The 21,221-nt window shown below is 38.2% G+C and overlaps 1 protein-coding gene across 1 annotated transcript in view; it reads right to left on the minus strand.

Moving 5' to 3' along the window:
* Positions 1-5,924: 5,924 nt before the first annotated feature.
* Positions 5,925-21,221, minus strand: part of CEP89 (centrosomal protein 89kDa) — a 40,754-nt gene continuing 25,457 nt past the window's right edge. The window contains exons 18-19 of the mRNA XM_010287728.1: positions 11,153-11,322; positions 5,925-6,162 (exon numbers count right to left, since the gene is read on the minus strand). Coding sequence (XP_010286030.1) covers positions 5,925-6,162; positions 11,153-11,322 — 408 coding nt within the window. The remainder of the gene's footprint in view (positions 6,163-11,152; positions 11,323-21,221) is intronic.

The following is a 21,221-nucleotide window of genomic DNA, read 5'->3' on the forward strand; positions in this document are numbered from 1 at the left end:
CGTTTGATTTCCCCATCACCTTGGTTACAGGAAGATGATATCTTTAGTGTGCCCATTTCTAGCTGAGGAAGAAAACAGTGAATACTGAGGCACTCTGTGCTTATGATGCTCTGTGCTACCTACTTTTGAAGTCTCAGTTTAATATTATATTTACCAAAGCCAAACATTTGATACATAAAACAACTTTGAAGTACTACAGAATTATCTCTTCTGATACCATATTCTGAATGTGTGTGCATATAGAAACGTTGAAATTAATTTAGCACAGGAAAAAAGTTCTGGAGAGATCTCAGAGGAACCATGGTTTTAGAGGTAAAGAAGCCTTCAAAGTGCATCTGCTCTTCTAAGCTGACACGAGAATTTTTACTGTATTTCTTTACATTAGATGTGCAGAGTAGGATGAGTGCTCAGAGCTCGCCGACATGGAAGAGCTGTGCCTGGCCAGCCAGGGATTTGTAGTCTCAGAGGAAAAGCTCTTAGAACTCCTGATGGCAGTGTGCCAGTATAGTGACATGAATTTTTCATGGTGAAAAATATTAGGAGGTTCTCTCTGCCAAGCTGTTAGCGAAGTTACGGGCTAGAAAGATGACAGCATCTTTCTGGCATAAAAATAGAGGAAGGGAAATGACTTCTAAATGGGCAGGGGGGAGTCTAATAGGTTAGAAATTAGAAAATTAATGATGCTTAGTTCACAGGACGTTAGGGCTTCCTTATCTTAATGTGTCTGCTAAGTAACAGAATCTCCCTGGTATTTACACAACAACAGAAGCACAGTGTATGTGATACTCTGTTCTGACAACTGAGTAAGAATTAATGCCAGTACGCTCCAGTGGTTTGTTTTTTGTTTTGGAAAGGTGGTGGCAGTGTTTGCTTTTTAAATTTATAATCATATTATTTAATCCAGATGTTTTTCTAGGGAAAATTACATTATGGACAGAATATGCTGTGTAAATTCAGCAATGAAGGTAACATTACTACAGTTCCACAAATTCTGAATTGTTTTCTCAGTGTTTTGATAGGGATTGAGGAACTCTGTGTCTTTCAGCTTCGTTTCAGAAAACAACATAAACTACTTCATTGGCTCAATTTACAATGAGAAGGTGCGGTAAATGGAAGGAAGGTGCAGCATATCAGACTTGGTATAATAGCGAGTTGCCAGTGCCAGGTGGGTAACAGACAAAAGATGAACTGGCAGGGGTAAAGTTTTTGTAGTAGAAAAAATGGCCAAATCATTTGCTTAGTATAGTATCTATGAAACAAGATGAAGTAACTGAAGATGTCCCTGCTCATTGAAGGGGGGTTGGACTAGGTAACCTTGCAGGTCTCAACCCAAAGCTTCTATGACTTTATGATTTAAAATATCTCAGTAAGTTTTGGGGTTTTCTAGGTACAGTTTTTTTCAATACCTGTGTACTAACCAAGTTCATTTACCTGATTATGCAAAATTCCAACACATTCACACTTGTGTGTTTGGAACTTGTTTCTAAATACAAGGTGATGATTTACTCAGAACAGGATAGTTAATTCTTCATTTCAGCACTTTAAAGATGCATAAAAGCTGTTACCTGTGCAAAGAGGAAGAGTATTATGTTTGTTTCTTTGTAGTACTATAGTGCCTAGCACTAATAGCTGTGATACTGGGCTAGAAAAGAATGAGTTGCAGCGAGTATGAATTTATCAGTAATCCTGTCAAAATAAACTGTTTTTTCTCAAAGTAATAAGCCAAGTGGATAGGCAGGAAACAGTAAAATATATATATATGTGTATCAGTTTTGGAAGGGCTTTTATTGGTGACTATATTCTCACCAGCAAACTGCAGAGGGAAGGTCTAAAAAATATATTAAAAAAAAAAAAAAATCCTTCATAGACTAGATGAAGAACTGAAATTGAAAAACTTAGGCAGAAAGCAGCAGTGGCTCGCTGTCAGCACCTTCCCTGGGTGGCATGTTCAAGCAGTTGACTTCACTCCCCCCAAACATACACAGACAATATTGTATGTTAAGAATTAAAAATGCCTGTAATTTTAAAAGATTTAAAAAAAAAAAAAATAAAATCTACTGGCTCCAAGTAGTGATTCCTTGTGGCATTTGGTTATCAAATAATGCATTTACATTCTCCTTAACTGCACCTCCTAAAACTACCTCAGTTTTCAATATTCTGAAGCTGGAAAGAGTCAGTAACTCCCAAAATACACAAAATGTCTCTAATTGGGTTGGTTTCTGGTGGCTCATTTGGGATTTTTTTCCAGTGCTCAAAGAAAATTATTTTTTGTTTAATTTTTAGCTGCTGCTTAAGCACAGAAGTGATGGTGATCATCCTTTAAGCTCTTTAAGTTATTTCTTCTAGTTAGCTTTTGAGACCCTGGATTTCTGTTTGATTCTTGTAAGTAGTGGTATTGCCTGCTAGGCAATCTTAATTCTTAAAATTACCAACTTTGTTAGTAATTTCAGTGGGTTTTTTTACTTTGTGTTTAAATGTTCTGCGTTTTAATTAAAAAAAAATTCATTTTTTCTCAAAAGAGTATTTGTATGTGTAATGCCTGTCTTTTGTGATTTTTTCTAGTCCTAAAATTGGTGAATTGGTGGTCTGCAAGAAGAATTATTTCGTGTACTTTTTGTGCGGTAGGAACATACTAAAACCAAATGTTTTAACGCAAGATGAAAACCATCCGGAGTTTTAAGATTTATCTTTCATCTGAAAGAGACTTAAGGGAAAACCAATTCTTTTAGCTGTTCGTAAAGCAGAAAATCAGTCTCTTTCCAAACTGTCAGAAGGAATTGGAGAGAAGCCCCTGTCTAATCATTAATTCTCTTTGTACAATACTTGACACTCTTGCAGTTGTGTTTGCTTTTGTTAATCTGAAACAATTCCAGGATTTTCCTGTCCAAGAATGCTAAGTGGGTGATACACACGTGTATTTGAAGTATCTTTTAATAGGATTTTTTGGGATGCCAGTGATCTTGAGCCACAAAAGGACCTTTTTATCCACGGGGCATTGTGTTTTCTCAGTTCTCTTGCAAACGCTGTGGAAACTGAGGATGGATAATCGCCTGGGGATTTGATTAAATGTTAGCTCACTTAAAGTTTAAGGTAACATTTTAATGCTATGCAAATGAGAAAGCAAGTGTAGCATTGCTGAACATCGTGTTAGAGTGTCATTGTCGAGGTGCTGTCCTTTGAACCATGTATTAAAACCTGCTCTAAGCTGAGGGCTGTGAAAAGGAGAAGCAGATGTGGCAGAAGTGTAGCTCTAAGGCATTCCAGCTTACTTCAGTGGAAGAAGAGTTAAGCCAGTATTGAGAGAGTTTTGAAAATCTCACTTTATTTCTAAGGAATTACCAACATGGTGGGTTTTTTCCCTCTGAAGGTGTTTATTTTTACAAAATCTTGAGACATACTCAAAAGGGCAATTAAAAACACATGAGAATTACAGTAAATCACTTCCATATGCAGGCAGTTCCAAGGCTGCATTTGCATACTGGGAGATGCTGATCTTGCAAACATGACATAAAAAACTTCATTTTTAAAACCTGCCTTCAAAAACACAAAGAACAGTGTGGGCGCTTGATGTTCTGTCAGGATTATTGTAAGCACAGATGCAGACTGGCGCCTGTTCGGGGAGTGTGCATGTCTCTGTAGTCTCTACAGTTTGTCTGAGTAGGCGTTTCACACCTTCCATTTCAAATGAGTTTTCTCAAACTCAAATTTTCTCAAGTTAAGGGCAACGAAGCTGGTGAGGGGTCTGGAGAACATGTCTTAAGAGGAGCAGCTGAGGGAACTGGGGTTGTTCAGTCTGGAGAAGAGGAGGCTGAGGGGAGACCTTATGGCTCTCTACAGCTACCTGAAGGGGTGGTTGTGGTGAGGTGGGTGTCAGTCTCTTCTCCCAAGTAACTAGTGATAGGATGAGAGGAAATGGCCTCAAGTTGTGCCAGGGGAGTTTAGATTGGCTATTAGGAAAAATGTCTTGACAGAGTGGTCAAGCATTGGAACAGGCTGCCCAGGGAGGTGGTGGAGTCACCATCACTTGAGGTGTTCAAAAAAACATGTAGATGTGGCACTTTGGGACATGGTTTAATGGGCATGGTGGTGTTGGGTTGACAGACTTCATGATCTTAGAGGTCTTTTCCAACCTTAATGATTCTGTGAAATTCAAGGAAGACCAGAGACAGGACTAGTTTAGCAACAGGCCACGCCCAAAACCCCAGCAACCCCTCCACTCCCCCACAACTTCACATGTTAAGTTAGGTTATTTAAGACTGTGTTTAAAAATAGTTTGTTTTGTCTTTATCGTCCTAAAATAATCAAGTTGAAAAAGCCAGAACGAAAGTGATGATGTACATCTTGTTAAGTCTCTGGGAGAAGACTAACATAGTAGTGCTAGTTTTGTTAGTCAGTCTTGCTGTGGCATGTTGAAGTTTTATCTTGATGAGCTGGTAAGGTTGTACTCCTTTTATTCCCAGAAAAGTAATTAAAGTACATACCAAAATCCCACTGATTATAGGACTCATATATTTAGGACTTGCTACCTTGGTGGTTTGCCTCTTATCAGGGTAACAGCTGAGTGCACTAAGATTTTTGCAAGTGCTTTGGGAGTTTGGAGGGTCTTTGACTTCCCACTGTACTGCGGAAGCTGGCTTTAGGAACGGCACGTATGCATGGCACGGAGGAGAGAGGTGTGATAGGAGCTGTTCTCCCCACCCTCTCCTGAGTAACCCTCTTTGCTGAGCCATGGCCTCATCCTGCAGGAAGACGACTCGGAAAGCATGAAACTTTCTGGACACTCACAGTATGTATTCTTTTTGGTATTTAACTTGGTTTTCTACTCTTTGTTAGCTTTGATCAAAGCCAATGAGATTCTTCGTTATTTCTAATATTGTACAACTACGATAGTTACAGGGTTTTTGCATTGTGACAGTTTTCTGGTACCATTTAGGTTTTGTTATGAAAATGAAGCAAAAGCAAAAAGCTGATCCAACAAGTTATGTGTAAATCCAAAATCAAGTGACTTCATACCAATACATACTACTACAATGCTGATCTGTGATATTGTGAAAAATCAACAATTACAAAAGCTAAGACAAATACATGTCATAATAATCTAAAGGCTGGCACTGTGGCAGAGAATGCCTCGGAGGCGGGGAAAGGGCTTCTGAAGACACTGAATGTGAAGAGGATAAACAAGACAAGCTGGAGGAGGGCTGTAGCCTCTGCTGGCAACTTGTCCCCTTGGCAAAACTATGGTAGCAACTTGGCAACGCCTGTAAATCTGCCTAGTGGACAGTTGTGCATTCAGGCGCCCCCAGTCACTGTGAGGATGTGTCAGTCCTGCCAGCTTCACAGGCACGTCTTCCTCTGTCCTTGAGGTGACAAAATTTTTGGCAGAAAATCTGGTGCAAGGACATCTCGGGGTGTCAGGATGCTTCATCACCAGCAACGAGAAAGGACAATGCATTTTTTTCAACTTTGATCATACTCCATCTGTACTTTGTGATTTGGGGAGGATTTATTGAAATTTGACCTCTTAATTAGAACATATATACCAGAGACACATTATTTAGCATACTGGAGGCTTTCTGTCTTGCTGTTCACTTGCTTTGTGGCAAGGTATGTGTCTCTGCTAGAACGCCAAGCTTACCAGTTGTTTATCTTCTTAACTGGATACTTGCCTTTTTATGTTAATTTAGAGCTGTACCAAATTTTGCCTTAACAAGGAATAGCCTCTTCTTCAAAAACAAAGTTCTGTTTTAGGCTAGATTTACACTATTGATGGTACAACTGGAGAATATGCTGTTGTCACTTTGACACTAAAAAATACAGTAATCTTGAAGGTAAATGCTCTGTTAAATCTTGTGGTGGCGAAAAAGTCCAAGTCAGGCACAGAGTTCTCTTTCTTGGATGAGATGCATAAGGCATTTTTATTCTTATCACTGAGATTCTTGTTGAATTTCATTTTTAGGAGGGGATGAAGGTTTCACATCACAATAGCTAAAATCATGTCTGTAAACTAGGTCCTTCTGAGAGCTTTCATCTAAGTATGGCTCATGAACTATGACAGTATTCCACATGTTGTTCTTCCCCAGGGATTTATGTAAGAGTTCTCTCATTCTCCTGTTCTCTTTGGATGTAGATTCCCAAATGATTTCAAGTTCCCCTTCCACTTTCCTGGAAAAAGATGAAGAGACATCCTAATTTTAAAAGAACTTTTCAGCAGTACATAATTACAATATGTGGATAAGCCAATTATAAACAGCATGTATTTAGATGCTTGAAATTATCTGACTGAAATTCGTTCTTATTTTGGTTTTTAAAAAGCCCATTAAACGTAATGCTGGAGAGGATATGATCAGAAAAGACCTGGACCCATATAGTAAGTTGAGTTACATCCACACAAAAGAGCAGTGCATGTGAGATCCAAATATCGTGACTGCCGCTGTCCACCGATGTGGGCTCTGTTGTGATAGCGGTTCTGCTTCCTGCAACAGGTGTGTCTCTAATGCGTGCCCCTTCTGCCAGCTGCCGGCACTTCTGCATCACTCCACTCAGAGGCTGAAAAGGTCTTGTCAAACTGGGTGTCAGACTCCATCAGCTAATGCCTTGATGTGGAGCTCAAACAGAAGCGGTGTAAACACTTCTTTTTTTTCTTCTTTTCAGGGGAAGGCAAAGACAGTGAAGGACCACCCTTAAAGCATTATAACCTTATGGCCTGATTTCTCTGAATGCCCAAGCATAAATGAATTATTTAATGGTTTTTTTCTAAAAAAAAAAAGGCTATTTTTCAAACATGGCAGCTAACATTATTTAATAATGCAGTGTATTCCAGCCACAGACTTTTTAGTAAGTTATATTTGGTCAAGGTTAAGCTCTTGGGCTTCCTCTCACTTCTAGTGTGTGTCAAAATACAAGATAATCAGAAAATCAAGATCACTTGAAGTGGAAAGGAAAGCTATTGCATGGAAAATGAGCACACAGATCTTAATGGTACAGACTTCTCTAACACTGTCACTTCAAGCCCTGAGCTGAGCACTTGATAGAGCTAGCCTTTTACACCAGTTCTCCTGAACACCAGGCTCTAAAAATGAGAAGCACATCAATGCAAAACATAAATGTGTTGAGATTAAATGCTGTCAGGCTACATTTCTGGCAAAAGGCATATGCTAGAAAATACCCGATCAGTACTTCTTACAGAGTCCTCTGTGGTCAGCAACATGAAGAATGAAGTGGTAAGAAGTGGCCCAGACATATTACTGGCTCATTTTGTGTTCTACCTTATGACTGGATATATAGATGGAAGGTGAGAAAAAAACCTTACTGAAAAGGCCTGAAGGTTATCCTTGTATATATTGCTTGGAATGAACTTTGGTGGTGGAAGAGATTGTTAACCATTAAGAATGAAACTGAAGCAAAAGAAGGTGAAAGCTGTACAGTTGCTAAGAGTAGCCAAAGACTCTGCTCAAGAACAGAAGCCGCATTAATGAGCTGGACCTTCCTATTTCTGCCAAGTCTCTGAAAAGCTACTGAGGAGCAACCTCTCATTTTGAAACACCAAAACTGTAGATGACTTTGTTCTCACAAAGTGTATTTCTCCTTGAGCCAGCAGTAAGTGTCCAATACTACCAGATACTCAGTATATGCTTCAAAATGCTTTACAAAGGTAATTACTGTTATCCACAGCTTACATTTTGGTGGATGTGAGGCACAAAGAGTAAAATTACATGATTGAACTCCCCTAACAAGCAGTCCTGATTTTCACCCACCGGTTGACTTTGGCCCTTTGTATGATGATCTTGGAACACTTTCAGCACCTTATTTTGTTTTTAAATGTACTTTTATATCTTGAAAGGGACAAGCTCCTTTTCTTTGTTGCTACTTCTCTCCAATTGGAGTCTGCATGCAGGTGTACAGTGCTCTTAGGTTCTACCATCAATACACAAGAGCTTAATCTGGTTTAGCCTTATTGTAGTGCAGAACATCACAAACGCTTTATTTCACCTGCGAATTTTTAAAACCAAGACTTTTTTTTAAATATTGTTTCATTGTTAATGTTTGTATGAGCCTGAGGCAGAGAAAATTTGAAGTAAGAAGATGAAACTAATGATGGCTGAATTCTGAATTGTAGTTTAATGCTGTCAGCATGCCTGACAAATGGGATGTTCCTTTTCTGTCTGTATGTTCAGTTCAATGGCAACTGCATCGATTTTAGAAAAAACAGTTCAAAGAGATTAGTTTTAAAAGTACCAAAAAATTACTTCAGTAACAACGAAACAGATGCCTTTAGAGGTAGGGGTGTATCTGAACTCTTCTTGGAGCATTAATTTTTAAACAGAGCTGAGATGCAGAATCCAAAAGTGCTGGCTGCCTTTGCTTTGGGATGAGCGAAGCACGTTGCTGTCAAGGAAGCACATTGCCACTGCCCCTGGCTTTGCACACACTACACTGCGGTCATGGGTAAGTCTTTTCAGCGTGGCAGAACATATTGCTTCTCTAGTTCAGCTGTTTTTTCAGCATCTACAAAGTAGCAGTTACAACCCAGCTGTAGATAGACAAGAGTTTTTTGTCTCTGCAGGATTTTTTGGTTTTAAATTCTGACCTGATCAAACTCTAAAAATACGTTCAGCAGAATAGGCTGGGGCAAGGATGTCTTTATTCTCACTAGTCAACCTCTCTGCTGTCTTAAGGAACTTGGATTACATAGCAGCTTGGTCACCATAGCTGCTGATGGTCTGTACTTTTTTTCTGAATACCAAAATTTCTTGTTCCTACTTCACTGGGCGATGGCCCCTCACTACCCTTCTCTTACATTTTTCTGTATCTCACCAGAAATTCCCTCAAGCTCTGCGAAGTGTTATTATCAGTGACGGTGCCTACTGATGTTAACCAATACAGATCACAGCCTAGTAGGTAACCCTTGCTATTCCACTCTGCCCAGAGCAGCTGGGTCACCTCTTCAAACACAAGCCTTTGTCACTTGGCATTTAAAATTAGATACGTACTCCATAGTAAATGTGTCCTGCCTGCGTTTAGGCAAAACACATTACGTTTGTTCTTCATAAATGTAGGCTGTTGTTACTTAAATGAGTAAAAGTTAAAATTCCATTCAACCTCTAACCTAGCCAAAACGTAAGGTTTTGTACCTTGTTGACAGTAAGCAAAATGCCAATGCTGTACTGATGTTTGAGGATAAAAAAGTTAACAGAAGGAGGTCTGAGAGCAGATTTGTCTTTACAAAAAGACAGAGCTTTCTGCCCTCACTGAACTAAATTCATTCAGCCTTAATCTCTGAAAATCTTAGTTGGACTGCTGGCTCAAGAATTTTCTATCTATCCTGTAATAGTCCTTATCACAAAGATCAACAATTTTTATCATGGTTACAATTCTACATGTAACCTTAGAGGTAAGACAGCTTTCCTACTGTTGACCCTCTTGTGAGGACAGTCTAAGGCAGCTTCATTACTAAGGCTTTCAAACCTGCGTTTAACATCCAAAGTACAGCAGCTGTAACAATCTCAAAGGGCTGTTCCTCTGCAGAAGACTTAAGAAATACATTGTGACCTAGAAGACTCATAAAGGTAAGTGTCCTGTGAAATAAGACTTGAGGCATTTAGGAACCTGGTTTTCTACCCTAGAACCACATTAACAACTTTGTTTCTGAAACATGCAATTTATTTCCTCTTAAGAAAAGGTATGTGATAATGATGACTCATAAGATTATTCTATAAACAATCAAAATGTCATCATGTTTATCAGCTGCCTGAAAAACAGAAAATGATACTGCTTTCTCGTCAGCTGCGTTAGGAGGAAGGTTGCTCTGAATTTCCAATATTCTCTAGCAAAGGCTGAAATTATTGAGAAGGCTCTACAGAGCAGCTTCTAGGAAGGTAAAATTTGCATATCTTTAAAAGCTTTAAAAGTTTTTTACTTATCAAAAGAACAATTACATCTATATGCAAGTCTTTTTGAAGACCAAGTGGAAAGATTCTGTTCCTTTGGACGCAATGGGTAAGTAGTGCAACCCCTAATTTTTGTCATCAGGTGAAAGATGATGCAGGAGGGGAGAAAAATTCAAAGGAAAGTCACCTTTGTTATGTTTTATGAAGCCCATGTTAGTTTGGATGTAGACTTGTTAAAAACAATGATGAGTGAAGAAACAAGAGGAAGCACAAGAATATCGCTACCATGTCTAAACAAACGCTACTTTTGAAGGTGCTGTGACCTGCAGTAACTCCACCTCTGGGCACCTTGGTGCTGTGTAAATGTGCCATGGTAAGAGGGTCCCGACCTGCTGTCCGTCAGGTTTGTTACAATCCTGTTCTGATTAGTAAGGTGGGGCTGTTCACTGTACAACCCCCAGCTACTCACACCTGTTTAACAGGACTGTATAAAGTAATTGAGAGGAACTGTGCTGACAGAATGCCAATGATACCAAGCCCTGTTTTTCTATTGTCTTTAAATATATTATTTCACAATAGCAGAGATGACTTGCAAAATGACTGCTTAATTACCTCTCTTCCGCTGTAAAAAATTTTTCCTGTATGCTGATAACACAAACGTGCTATGAAGCTTCCCACTACCAGAGGGGAAAAATACCTTTAAAAACTCTATATTAAAAGGATATTTCAACACTGATAATCATAATCTTGTATAAATCTGTTAAATTATCTTTTCATCTTTTTATTCTGCATGTAGCCAGTCTAAGCCACTTATTAACAGTTAGGTAGATTCAAAGGGAAACCCATCATATGCATACCTGTTAGATTCCTTTAATTTCCTACTGTTCTGAAAGATCTTGAGGGTTGTGGAAGGGAAAGCATCCAGCCTTTAGTACAAAATGCTATTAAATAATTAACATCTATCTTTATGATTTAGAGACACCTCCCCAAATCATCAAAGACTAGGCTCAGATTGATATTCTTAAGATGTTGGCGGAAGAATGGTAGGAGTTACCCAGAATAAATTCCTCTTTCAAAAGGTCTTTCCTGGAGCTGGGAATTAAGAGGAGTGTTTCAGCATTTTCAGTATAGCCAAAGCATGAGTGAGAAAATCAGCTGGAAGATACCGTATGAGGCTCTGAGGAAAAGCAAGGGCGTGCAGTTGCCTCCCCCCAACTTCTGCCAGCCAGATCTAACAGGATTGCCTCTGCCCGTGACTAACCCACCTTTTCTGCTGCAGCACCTCATCGAGGGTTTCCTGTTTGTCTTGCAGCAGACGCTGGAGGTGCTTCATTTCTTGCTGGTACTGAGCAGTCTTCCCTGCAAATTCTTTCTCCTGCTCAGTCATTTTGAGGCTGAGATCTCCAAGCTTCCCAGCTGCTTTCTTTTTATATACCTGTAAGGGTTAAAGATAACAGGAAAAATGTGATTATAGGAGAAATAAGGACACCTTGCTACCAACGAAAGAAATTGCTAGAAATACTCATCTACAGTATAATCTTTACATCAGTGCTGCCTTGCTTAAATGTGGCAGGTAGGTTGCATTACAGTTTTTAACCTATTTGTTACTTTGAAGGTACTACCCTTGTACTTTGTTCTGCATATAAAACCAGTGTGTACAGTGAATACCATACCGTACATTTGTCGCATGAGTGAAAACACTAAGCTGCAAAAAAAGGCTTGTTTTCCAAGATGCAAAGCTACACTTTATAGCGCATGTTGCTTATCACTTGTCCAACAGTCCTATTCATCAATGCATGCCATGAAAAAGTGTTTGTGTTATGTTACTTGTTTAATCTTAGTACGAAGAGGAAGAAAAGAGTGGCTTCATGTGTTAAAATGTCCTGCTGCTTCACATAATAGTTCCTTCTGTCCAGTGAAGCGCAAGTGATTTTTTGCTTGTTGGCAATAATAACCAAACATATTGGTCTAATCGCAAAAACAAGAAAACCTTTTTGTACAAAGTGATTTTGCTTTCCAAGAACTTCCCCATTAAATTAGCTAAGCACACAAGGAATTGAAAAATACAGCTTCTGTTTACACGCTGCTGCTCTCCACAAAAACAACAGGTATTATCCTATATTAGCTATTTTTCTCATTACTACAAACAGAATGCTTAAAACGTTATTGTATCTGCAGAATGTAATGTTTGATACAGGCTACAGGACAGGGTTTGTGAGAGAATCACCTCTGTTAATAAAACTGCAAACTAATTAATGAAGCTTTGAAAATACTGCTAGTTATGTCTTGCTAATATGAAGTTTCATCTAAGGTGTTAACCACTAAGGTTTTATCTTCATTGGAATCAGAGCAGAAAGTTTGAGCTATGTCTTTTGGAGAAAGGAAAAAAAAACCAAACATGTATTTTTAGGTATGTATGTGCTGCAAGCTACCGAATCCTTTCAACAAACTGTTTCCTTTTTAGCTCTTGTAAAATCTGGCCTGTTGGAGTTTCGTTTTCTGGAGGTAATAGGATAGTGGTAAATAATAATATGGAATCTTGGTCATTCACTGTTTAAGGCTGACTTCCACAGTTTTTTTCCTAGCTTTTCCCTGTCAGCTCTAAAAAAACGTGTTAGAAACTTGCAAGTTAACCAGTCACATCACTCAACTTTTTAGATTCCCAGAGAAGTCTTCAAAACACAGAGTTAGATGCTTGTGCTTTAATGTTATGGGAGGACCAAGGTAAACATGCTCCTTCTGAGCAGAGGGTTGCTTAGAGCTAGCCTAGAGGAAGTGCAGAGCACAGGAGAACAGCTGAACTTCCACCTCTGTAAGTGCCTCCTCCAGCTCTGGACCTGAAATGTTCTCTTTAGGGCAGGTACCTATAATTATTTCAGAGAACTAGAGAGAACTTCCTCTCTCTTTTAACACAGAAAAGGCTGATAAAGAAAGCAGCTAATAGTATTGGTGAAATCCATTTTTTATCTAATGGTCATTGATCATCCAGCTAGTGGGAGGTCTGTGTTTTAAGCCCAACTCTGGCTGAGATGGTTCAAGCCTGTGGCTCCTATATATGCCACAGCTGCCTCTCTTGGCTTGGCACATCTGCTCTTCATTTGCCAGCTGAAGCTGTCTCACATGTGCAGAATGGTTGCAAAATCAGTGGGGCACAAAGGGCAAAAGTGCACCATTTTCTGACCTAATGATCAGGGCATGAAACTAGATATGAGGGATACATAGTTCTGATCTTGCTCCTATGACTGATTATAGCTAAGTCTATTTAAAATGCATAAGCTATCTTGGCAGAACTTCAGCGGGGTGGGTGAAGACTGCTCCATACTTGCCTGCGGGAGCCAGGCCAGCTCAGGGTGGCTCTGGGCACACTGATGGGTGTCGCTGCTGGCACTTACAGACCCTTCAGAGCAGGCTACTACCTTTGAATTGTTCAAGAAAACTTCCCATTAATTTTCTTTGAAGTGATGCAGGTAGCAGTAAACAGACTGGTAGAGATGACAATTCTCAGCCAGAGGGTGGTAACACGTAGCTGGAAGTGGTAATATTTCCCTCCAGCGCTGAAAAGGGTAGCCTGCCCAAGGCCACAGCATCACAGGTATATAGTGATAACCAAGATAAGGAATGATCGAGGGTGTAGCAGCTGGCACTGAAGAGGACATAATTTACACTCTTCTGAAGTAGTTTTGGGAAGGTACACTCCTGGGCACTGTAATTCCTTTACACCTCGTGTACTGAACTACAAAATGGAAATTGGAGAATTCTGGATAGAGAGCCAGCAAAACATTATTTCTACAAACGTAGGCTGCCGGCCATGGTGCACGTAATGATCTGGTCCCAAGATCCTTGTTGAGGCAACAAAGCTATCTTCTGTCACTCATGTATTGTTTTTCTCCTATCCTTTACCAGTAAAAATTAGTATTGTCCCTTCCAAAAGAGATCAATCGAAGTACTGTCTGAACAAAATTGTCTCATTGTCTCTATAAAAAGTGTTATTAATTCTGATCCTGACAGAGTAGACCTGTAATGGGAACCCTGATACAATTTTTACTGGGTGCTATGAAGCATTGCCAGTTGTCTCCCATGGCGACTAAAAACTTATACAATACATTAATTAAGATCACAGGCAATTATCTTCTGGTCTGTATACAAAGTCATATATTGGGGGGAGTGGGGCCAGGGGGGAGGAGAAGTCCCTCTTTAGCAGTAGGCAGGGTCAACTTTTATACCTATAACCTTCCCAGTAAAACCAGATCTGGCAGATGACAAGTGATAGCCTATATATTCATAAGTTTTAGTGAAATATTGTCTTTTGTCAGACAGTATTGTGGTGTTAATAGAAAAAACACTTCCTCACAAATACTTGATTTCTGGTCTGTTGAAGGTTTGTTTCTGTTTCTTAAAGTCTTTATTCAGTCTCTGTGAAAAGAATGTGGGTAAAATGTAGAAACTTTTAAATTCAAAACCCACAAAATGAAGAAAATGTTCAGTGGCAGTTGTAGTGATATGTGCCACAGTAAATAAGCCTCCTTATTTGCAGATTGATATTGGCACATAGATGAAGGGTAAACAGTTAGGACATCAATTAAAAAGGGAAAAGCTGTTTATGCTGGAGAAACTTTAAAACTATGTGTCCAAAAGCATGAGACAGTTGTGTGTATGCATGACCTTCTTTAACAAAAAATAGTCTAGTATTAAATAAACTGAATTGACTTTGTATTTGAGACATAAGATAAAACTGGCACAAGAAAAGGAAATTGATATTTCTATTACTTGAGTCTCACTTTACTCATGAACACCATGAACATAAAACACTTTGCAAACTAAATTATGAAATTTTAAAGCTCAAATTATCTGAAAATTGAATAGCTCACTAGTGAAGTAACTTTATGAAGGATATTTCCTTATTCTTATCTTCCTCTATTCTTTAATCTATACTTATCTGTTTCTTTAACCTACTTATCTTTAACCTATTTCTACCTTAATTCTCTTCTCCTACCCTAAAGAGCAGTATGATGAAGTATTCTATTCCCAAATAGAACAGAACTTGCATACAGGAGAAGCCTTGAGTTTACTTGTTTAATCTTCCCCTTGGTTTTTGAACTTGTCAAACTTTAAAGACCTCTATAACCAGGAAGCCTAGAAATGCCTTTTTAATAAATTGGGATTTTTTTCCTGGTAATAGCAAGCTTTTGAGGCCTGAGGGAAGATTTGGCAGTACTGAATTTCCATTTTCTGAGCAACACAGAAAATTACTTTGTTTTATTAATTTCATGAAACACAGCACTCCTGCAGTAGTAGGACAGATGAATAACTCAAATATTTGACTTGTAGCATCAAGGCAACACTTAGGAAACATTTGCTCGTGTTACATTGCAGGTTTTTCCTAAGAGGTTCAAAAGACTTAACCTGAAGTTTTAAAAGGTACTTAAATGTGCTAAAGCCAAGTGTCTACTATTAATTCCATTGCTTTATAACATGCCACCACTCTCCTGGCAGAGATTTTCTAGCCTCCTCCTCCTCAAGCTCTAATAACAAAGTAACTTACTACACTTTCTGATATATGCAGTTTCTTCTACCTCAAAGAGGTGCAAGTAGATCTCAGATGTAGTAGGTTAATACTACTGAAAAAAAAAAAATACTACTGAGGAAAAAAAAAATTCCATTAAAAATCCATAAATTTAGTGACCTGCTGTCGTGCAATCTCTCATTTCAGAGATTACACATTGACAGCAGCCAGCAAATCAAATTTCTGTAGTTGTTATTGTACAACTGAACAGTTGTTAAAAAAAAACAAACAAAAAACAAACACACAAAAAACCCCACCCCCAAACCAATTCCGTTCCTGCTAGCAATTGTAATTACAGAATCCTGTAATTACAGAAAAACCTGCTGTAGAAAATGGGACCTTTTTAGTTTGCTGTTGTGACAAATTTGAGGCTTTAATCTAGTTCATCACTTTAGTATTTAGTTACTAATTTGGAATTCTCTACATTTCTACATGCAATGTTAAAGTGATGGTAGTTTCTCTGCAATCTATTTTGGCTACCAAGTGTATGTTAGAGGAGCTTGGCATGGTCATTTGTTTTTATTCAGAAATTGTCAATCTAAATTTATTATTTATTTGGCTTTGAAACCCCCCAAAACATTCTAGCAGGAACCTAGCACTACTTTTTTTAAAAGAAGAACCTTTTTTTTAAAGAAGAACCTTTTGAGTTCACAAAACTGCTGCCTGTGCTTAAAAAAGGTTCCTTTAGGATCTTTACTTGTGAGTTGTTCTTCTTTTTAGAAGGTTTAAGTAACCAACAGGTGAAACTTAAAGTAGAATAACCATTCTTGAAGAATAGCATACAGGAAAAAAAAAGTGTATTTGTTTAAGTTTGTTTTTTTTTTTAAAGGGCTCCTGCCTTTGCTCAACTCTGGAAATGGTAGGGGAATTCTTAAAGGTCTTAGAGGTGTTAACTTTTTTGCAACTTTGGATGTTTGTCAGCTTTTGGGATTTCATCATTGTATGACTCTGTTCTGCAGTTCTATGCCAGGATTATGTCTGGAAAACCTGAGGTCTGTTCTGGCTGTCACAGAGAGGGAAAGGGCAAACTATGCTCTTTCTGTTGTTTCTTCGGACAATGCACTGAAATAATGCACTCCTCTATTTCCTGTCCACTGCTTACATAGTATTGGCTGAGACAAAAGCCACTTGCCAGAGATGAAAGCATGTTTCTCTAGAGACTAAAGGTGACTTCGAGCTGCTGGTCATCCTCACAGACATCACTCAAGTGTTAAGCACAGTGATTTAGATGAAGCAAGGAAAAACTAATCTGCTGTGATAGACAGTGTCTGTTGCTAACTGAAGCATATTAGAAAATACCTCTAAAATGAATACACTGAAGTAGGTTAGCAGGCAGTAGCTTTTAGTAGAGAAGTTTATGATACTACCCCGTATGCTCCAAACAAGCCACACTGAGTCACACAGGGCAGGCACTGTGGTATTGTTCTGCCTAGTCTCCTACGAGAACCTTGTTTCCTGAATTCATTACAGAGGTCTTGGGAATAGATCATTTTATAGCAATGACAGAAAGGTTCTACTCAGCAGGTGGTTCAGAATGCCTGAGAAGAGATACAGGGCAAAGTTACTGGGGATATTCATCTCTCCTCCAGTTTGGAGCACTACTTTTGTATGAGTGGCAGAGTATGCAAATAATCTACTTGTAAGGACACAGTTACGACTGAGTAGAGAAGTATGAGGAAACTGAAACAGTTTCAGACAAAAGCCAGAGTGAATTTGGGCATGTCTCTCTCCTGTGCATATAGACTATCTATCTCAGGTGTGTGAAAAGAAAACTTGGTGGAAAGACTTGTTTCTAATGATGTTTCTGTATCAGTAAGATGAATGCATTTCCTTTCAATTTTGGTTATAATTCCTGTTTTCTATGCAAACACTGTTAACTCTGGGGAATACACTAGTATACAAAATAGTGATGTATACTTACAAAACTCATTTAGGGATTCTTTGTATACTTCAGCTAACATCACAAAGTCTGAAAGATATTGAATGTGTCCTGGAATGAAGGGAAAATAGGTGTTGCAGTATTACATGCTGTACTACCTGGGCCCTTGAATTTCCCGGCTGGTAATGGGGGACGAATATACAGGTGCATGTTCTATCAGATGGTGTCCTGCCTGATAATTAAAAAATCTGGAAAAAAGTAGTTCTGTGGGGTTTTTTGTTTGTCTTTGCTCAAAGTTTGCATGTAAGGAGGAGGACACAGCCACCAACACTGATGATGGCAGTGGGTGGGATGAATGGGTGCAAGGGGGACTTTAACCCCTGTTCCTCGGGCAGCTTTGTATATGGTAAGCCTTAGGGCAGAAGGGTTAATCTGCTGTTCTCATGTTTTGATTCAGTAATCTTTCTTTTTTTGGTTATGATTACAGTCGCTATAAGAGAGACATAAAATTTAAAAAGTTTAAATAAAATTATCTGCTATTACATGATGGTCATGATGCAACGAATAAATCTGTGCATCTTCTTAGGAGACAGAACTCTCCTCTGCCCCACCTCTCAAGTTCCACCCATGTTAACAAGTGACATCCTGCCCTCCCTGAAGTTATTGGCAATGCTTCATTAGATCTATTGTTGCATTAAGATCAAGAAACATTGGCATTAAGAACAAAGTATGTCTTCTAAAGGTTGAATGCAAAAAAAAGCCAACAAAACAACCCACCAAAAAAGTAATTGCTAAGCTAACCTCTGATACTGAAATCACTGCGGGGGGGGAAAGGAAGTAAGATATATTTTAACCTCTTTTTTTAAACATAAAAGCTGCTCTAGACATAGTAATTTGCTGGTTCTGTCTTGATATTTAATTCAATAGAATAGAATAGTCCAGTTAGAAGGGATCTATAATGATGATGCAAAAGCAGATCTAAGTGTATCATTTCATTTAGGTCATAAAAAGGCTTCATGTGTCAAGAAGTCATATCAACTCCTAAATGCAGTATTTGATTATGCTGGTTTTATAGGTAGGTTCCTTGGCTGCATCTTCTCCAGGGACATGATGCAAACTAGTAAGTACAGTCTTCCCTTCCTGCCACAAAGACCATGATTGGATACTGCCAAAACAGGGTAAAAAAAAAAAAAAGTAACCAATTCTAATGCTTTCTACTCTGGTTTTATTAAAAAGTATACAGGGCAGATGTTAAATAACTAAGTTGCCTTTCACAATTATGTTTGTTGATACAAAATGAGGAGAAATGCTGCTTTTTATAAATATACAGGAAGATAGATTTACAGAGCCAACCAAAAGAAACTACATACTGAAACTGAAAACATTTCACTGGGCCACGCATATGCTTTCTATAATGAAAGCAAGAGAGCTAAGCATCTCTTGAATGTTCTGAGGTGTTAAAACATCTCAGCGAAAAAGTGAGACTCAAGTGCACTTTACATTTCTCCCTTCAGTTTTTTTCACTTTCACTTGATGTGAAAACAAGGGGCAAATTACATGTGGTTAAGGTCCATCTTTAGGACAAACAGAGCCACAGAAGCAGTTTCTTCTGTGGCTGCATTACAAAAACTGCAATGCTCCTTGAATTTTCAACGGCCCAAAACCAGAAAAATTTAAATTCTAACGAAGTAGAATACTCTGGGCAGAAAATCCATGTGTGCCGTGAGACTTAAATAAATCCATGGTCTTCTGATGTTAGACCTGAAGTACCTTTCCTTAAGTCCAGATTAATGTTGATAGGAACATGGTTTCATGTTTCATGAAACCACCTTGTTTCATTCAAGTCGGTGTGCACAACTGGTTTACAGGAATACAGAGGGTGATGAGCCTGTTTGTTTGCTAAATTTACATACAATGTGGGGAGTTACAGTGGGAGATGCTAGATATCTTCAGTATAAAGGTTGTTGCTACCTGTTTTTACTAAAATTTTATGAATGACAAAATTATTATCAAATAGAGACTCAGAATCCATGAAAAAAACTTGTTATAACCTGACTACTTCTTTTTGACAGCATGTCTAATTTAAAGATGAATTACACTTGCACTGAAGGAAAAGAAAAGGTGCCTGATGATGACCTGGAGTGCAAAAGCTGTCATCAGAGATTTACTGTTCACAGTCATAAGCCCAAAATCTTGGACTGTCTTCACAAAATTTGTGCTAGCTGTTTGACCAAAATACTTCATGTAGGAGATGCATCTCCCTGCATTAGCTGTCCTTTTTGCTGCCATGAGACAGAGTTGCATGAAGATGAAGAACTCCCCAGTGATATAAATGTTATGTCCAAGCTCATATTAAAAGACAAAACAGCATGGAATTCTAACTGTAAAGAAGTAGTTTTAACACTGAAAAACTTGGCTTCCTCAAGTTCTTCACATGGATCATCAAACTGCTTAGTGATTACAATCATGGAAGTACAAAGAAACTCCCTGAGGACTCCCAGTCAAAGTACTGCCTCAGATTATTATGCTGACCTTGGCACTGAGTCAGTATCTCTAAGTTCTCCGAGTCAGCTGGACCAAAATGTCTTTTCAAAGCTGTGCAAGCATGTACCCAAAATACTGGTATAGGCTGCTTGGATTTTTTTACTTTGGTTCCCTCCTCTTGGGATCTATTGATGCATCCTTGCATCTAGTGATGCAGAAAGTGACCCTAGGCATTGTGTGTGTGAGTTTTTTGTTCCCTCCAATCTGTCTCATATACGGCTTCTGCCAGTGCCTTTGCCATGGAATTTGTGCCTGCTCTTCAGGAAGCTGATACGCAGTATTTTATCAATTGGTAAATTTTTAACTGGACCATAAAACAACTTAAGTGCAAACTTTAACCTTCATGGACTGTCAAAAATGCATATAGTATGACATATATGTATTTTTGTTAAAGCACAATGACTTGGGTGAATACTAGCAAAATGACAACATAGTAAAAGAAAAAATACAACACTAAAAAGATGGTTACTATCACCAGGTCCTGAAGTTACAAATGGTTTTAGACCACCATCTCATTAACTGTGAATAGAACAGATATTTGAAGGTTTTTCTTTAAAAAAAACCCATCCTGTTTTTATCAAATCCATTGTCACTGTTTTTAAAAACAGATGGAGATCAGAAATGTTCTGTGTATCACCTGTTAAAAAAAAAAACAGAAGTCCCACTACAAGCTAGTTCAGATTTGAGTCAAGTCTTTTCTGATGTCAAGGGGAAATAAAGGTGTATGGAATAGTCTGGTCTACAATCAGATTTTTCAGAAAAGTTTGAGTTAAGAATGATGACAAAGAAGCTTGTAGTTGAATCTTAAAGGGCCAACTAAAGTTTTTAAGTAAGTAAAGTAAGCTTTAGTATTTTTCATGATTCAAGATGCCTGAAAAATTATCAGATATAAGCCAAAGTATACAAAAGTAGAAATGAACCTAATTTGTTTTCTGAATTAAAATACCAGAGTAAATTGTTTCCTTAACATAGTTCCTGTGCAAAAGTTATTTATTTTTCTGGATATTTGTATTCAACCTATTGATACTGCTCTAATGTTACTTTCTAAATTTTGTATGGTTGTACTGATAACCTAAAAGACACTTTGCCCAGTGAATGACTTCATAAAGTTTGTTTACAGTAATTGCTAAAACTATTGAACTAAAAATGGGTATTTCTAAAGAGAATCACTTTTAATTCACTACCTTATGCATACACAGTTTAAAATATGTAATAAAAATGTGCATATAAATATTACATGGTTTTAGGTTTTATTTTAGCAGTAACCTGTTATTTAGCTTTAAAGACTTCAACAGTGAATCTGTATTTAATAACAGATCTGCCAACAGATTTTTTTGAGACTTCTCAA

Source organism: Phaethon lepturus, unplaced genomic scaffold (assembly GCF_000687285.1).
Source record: "Phaethon lepturus isolate BGI_N335 unplaced genomic scaffold, ASM68728v1 scaffold18235, whole genome shotgun sequence".
Classification (NCBI taxonomy): Eukaryota; Metazoa; Chordata; class Aves; order Phaethontiformes; family Phaethontidae; genus Phaethon; species Phaethon lepturus.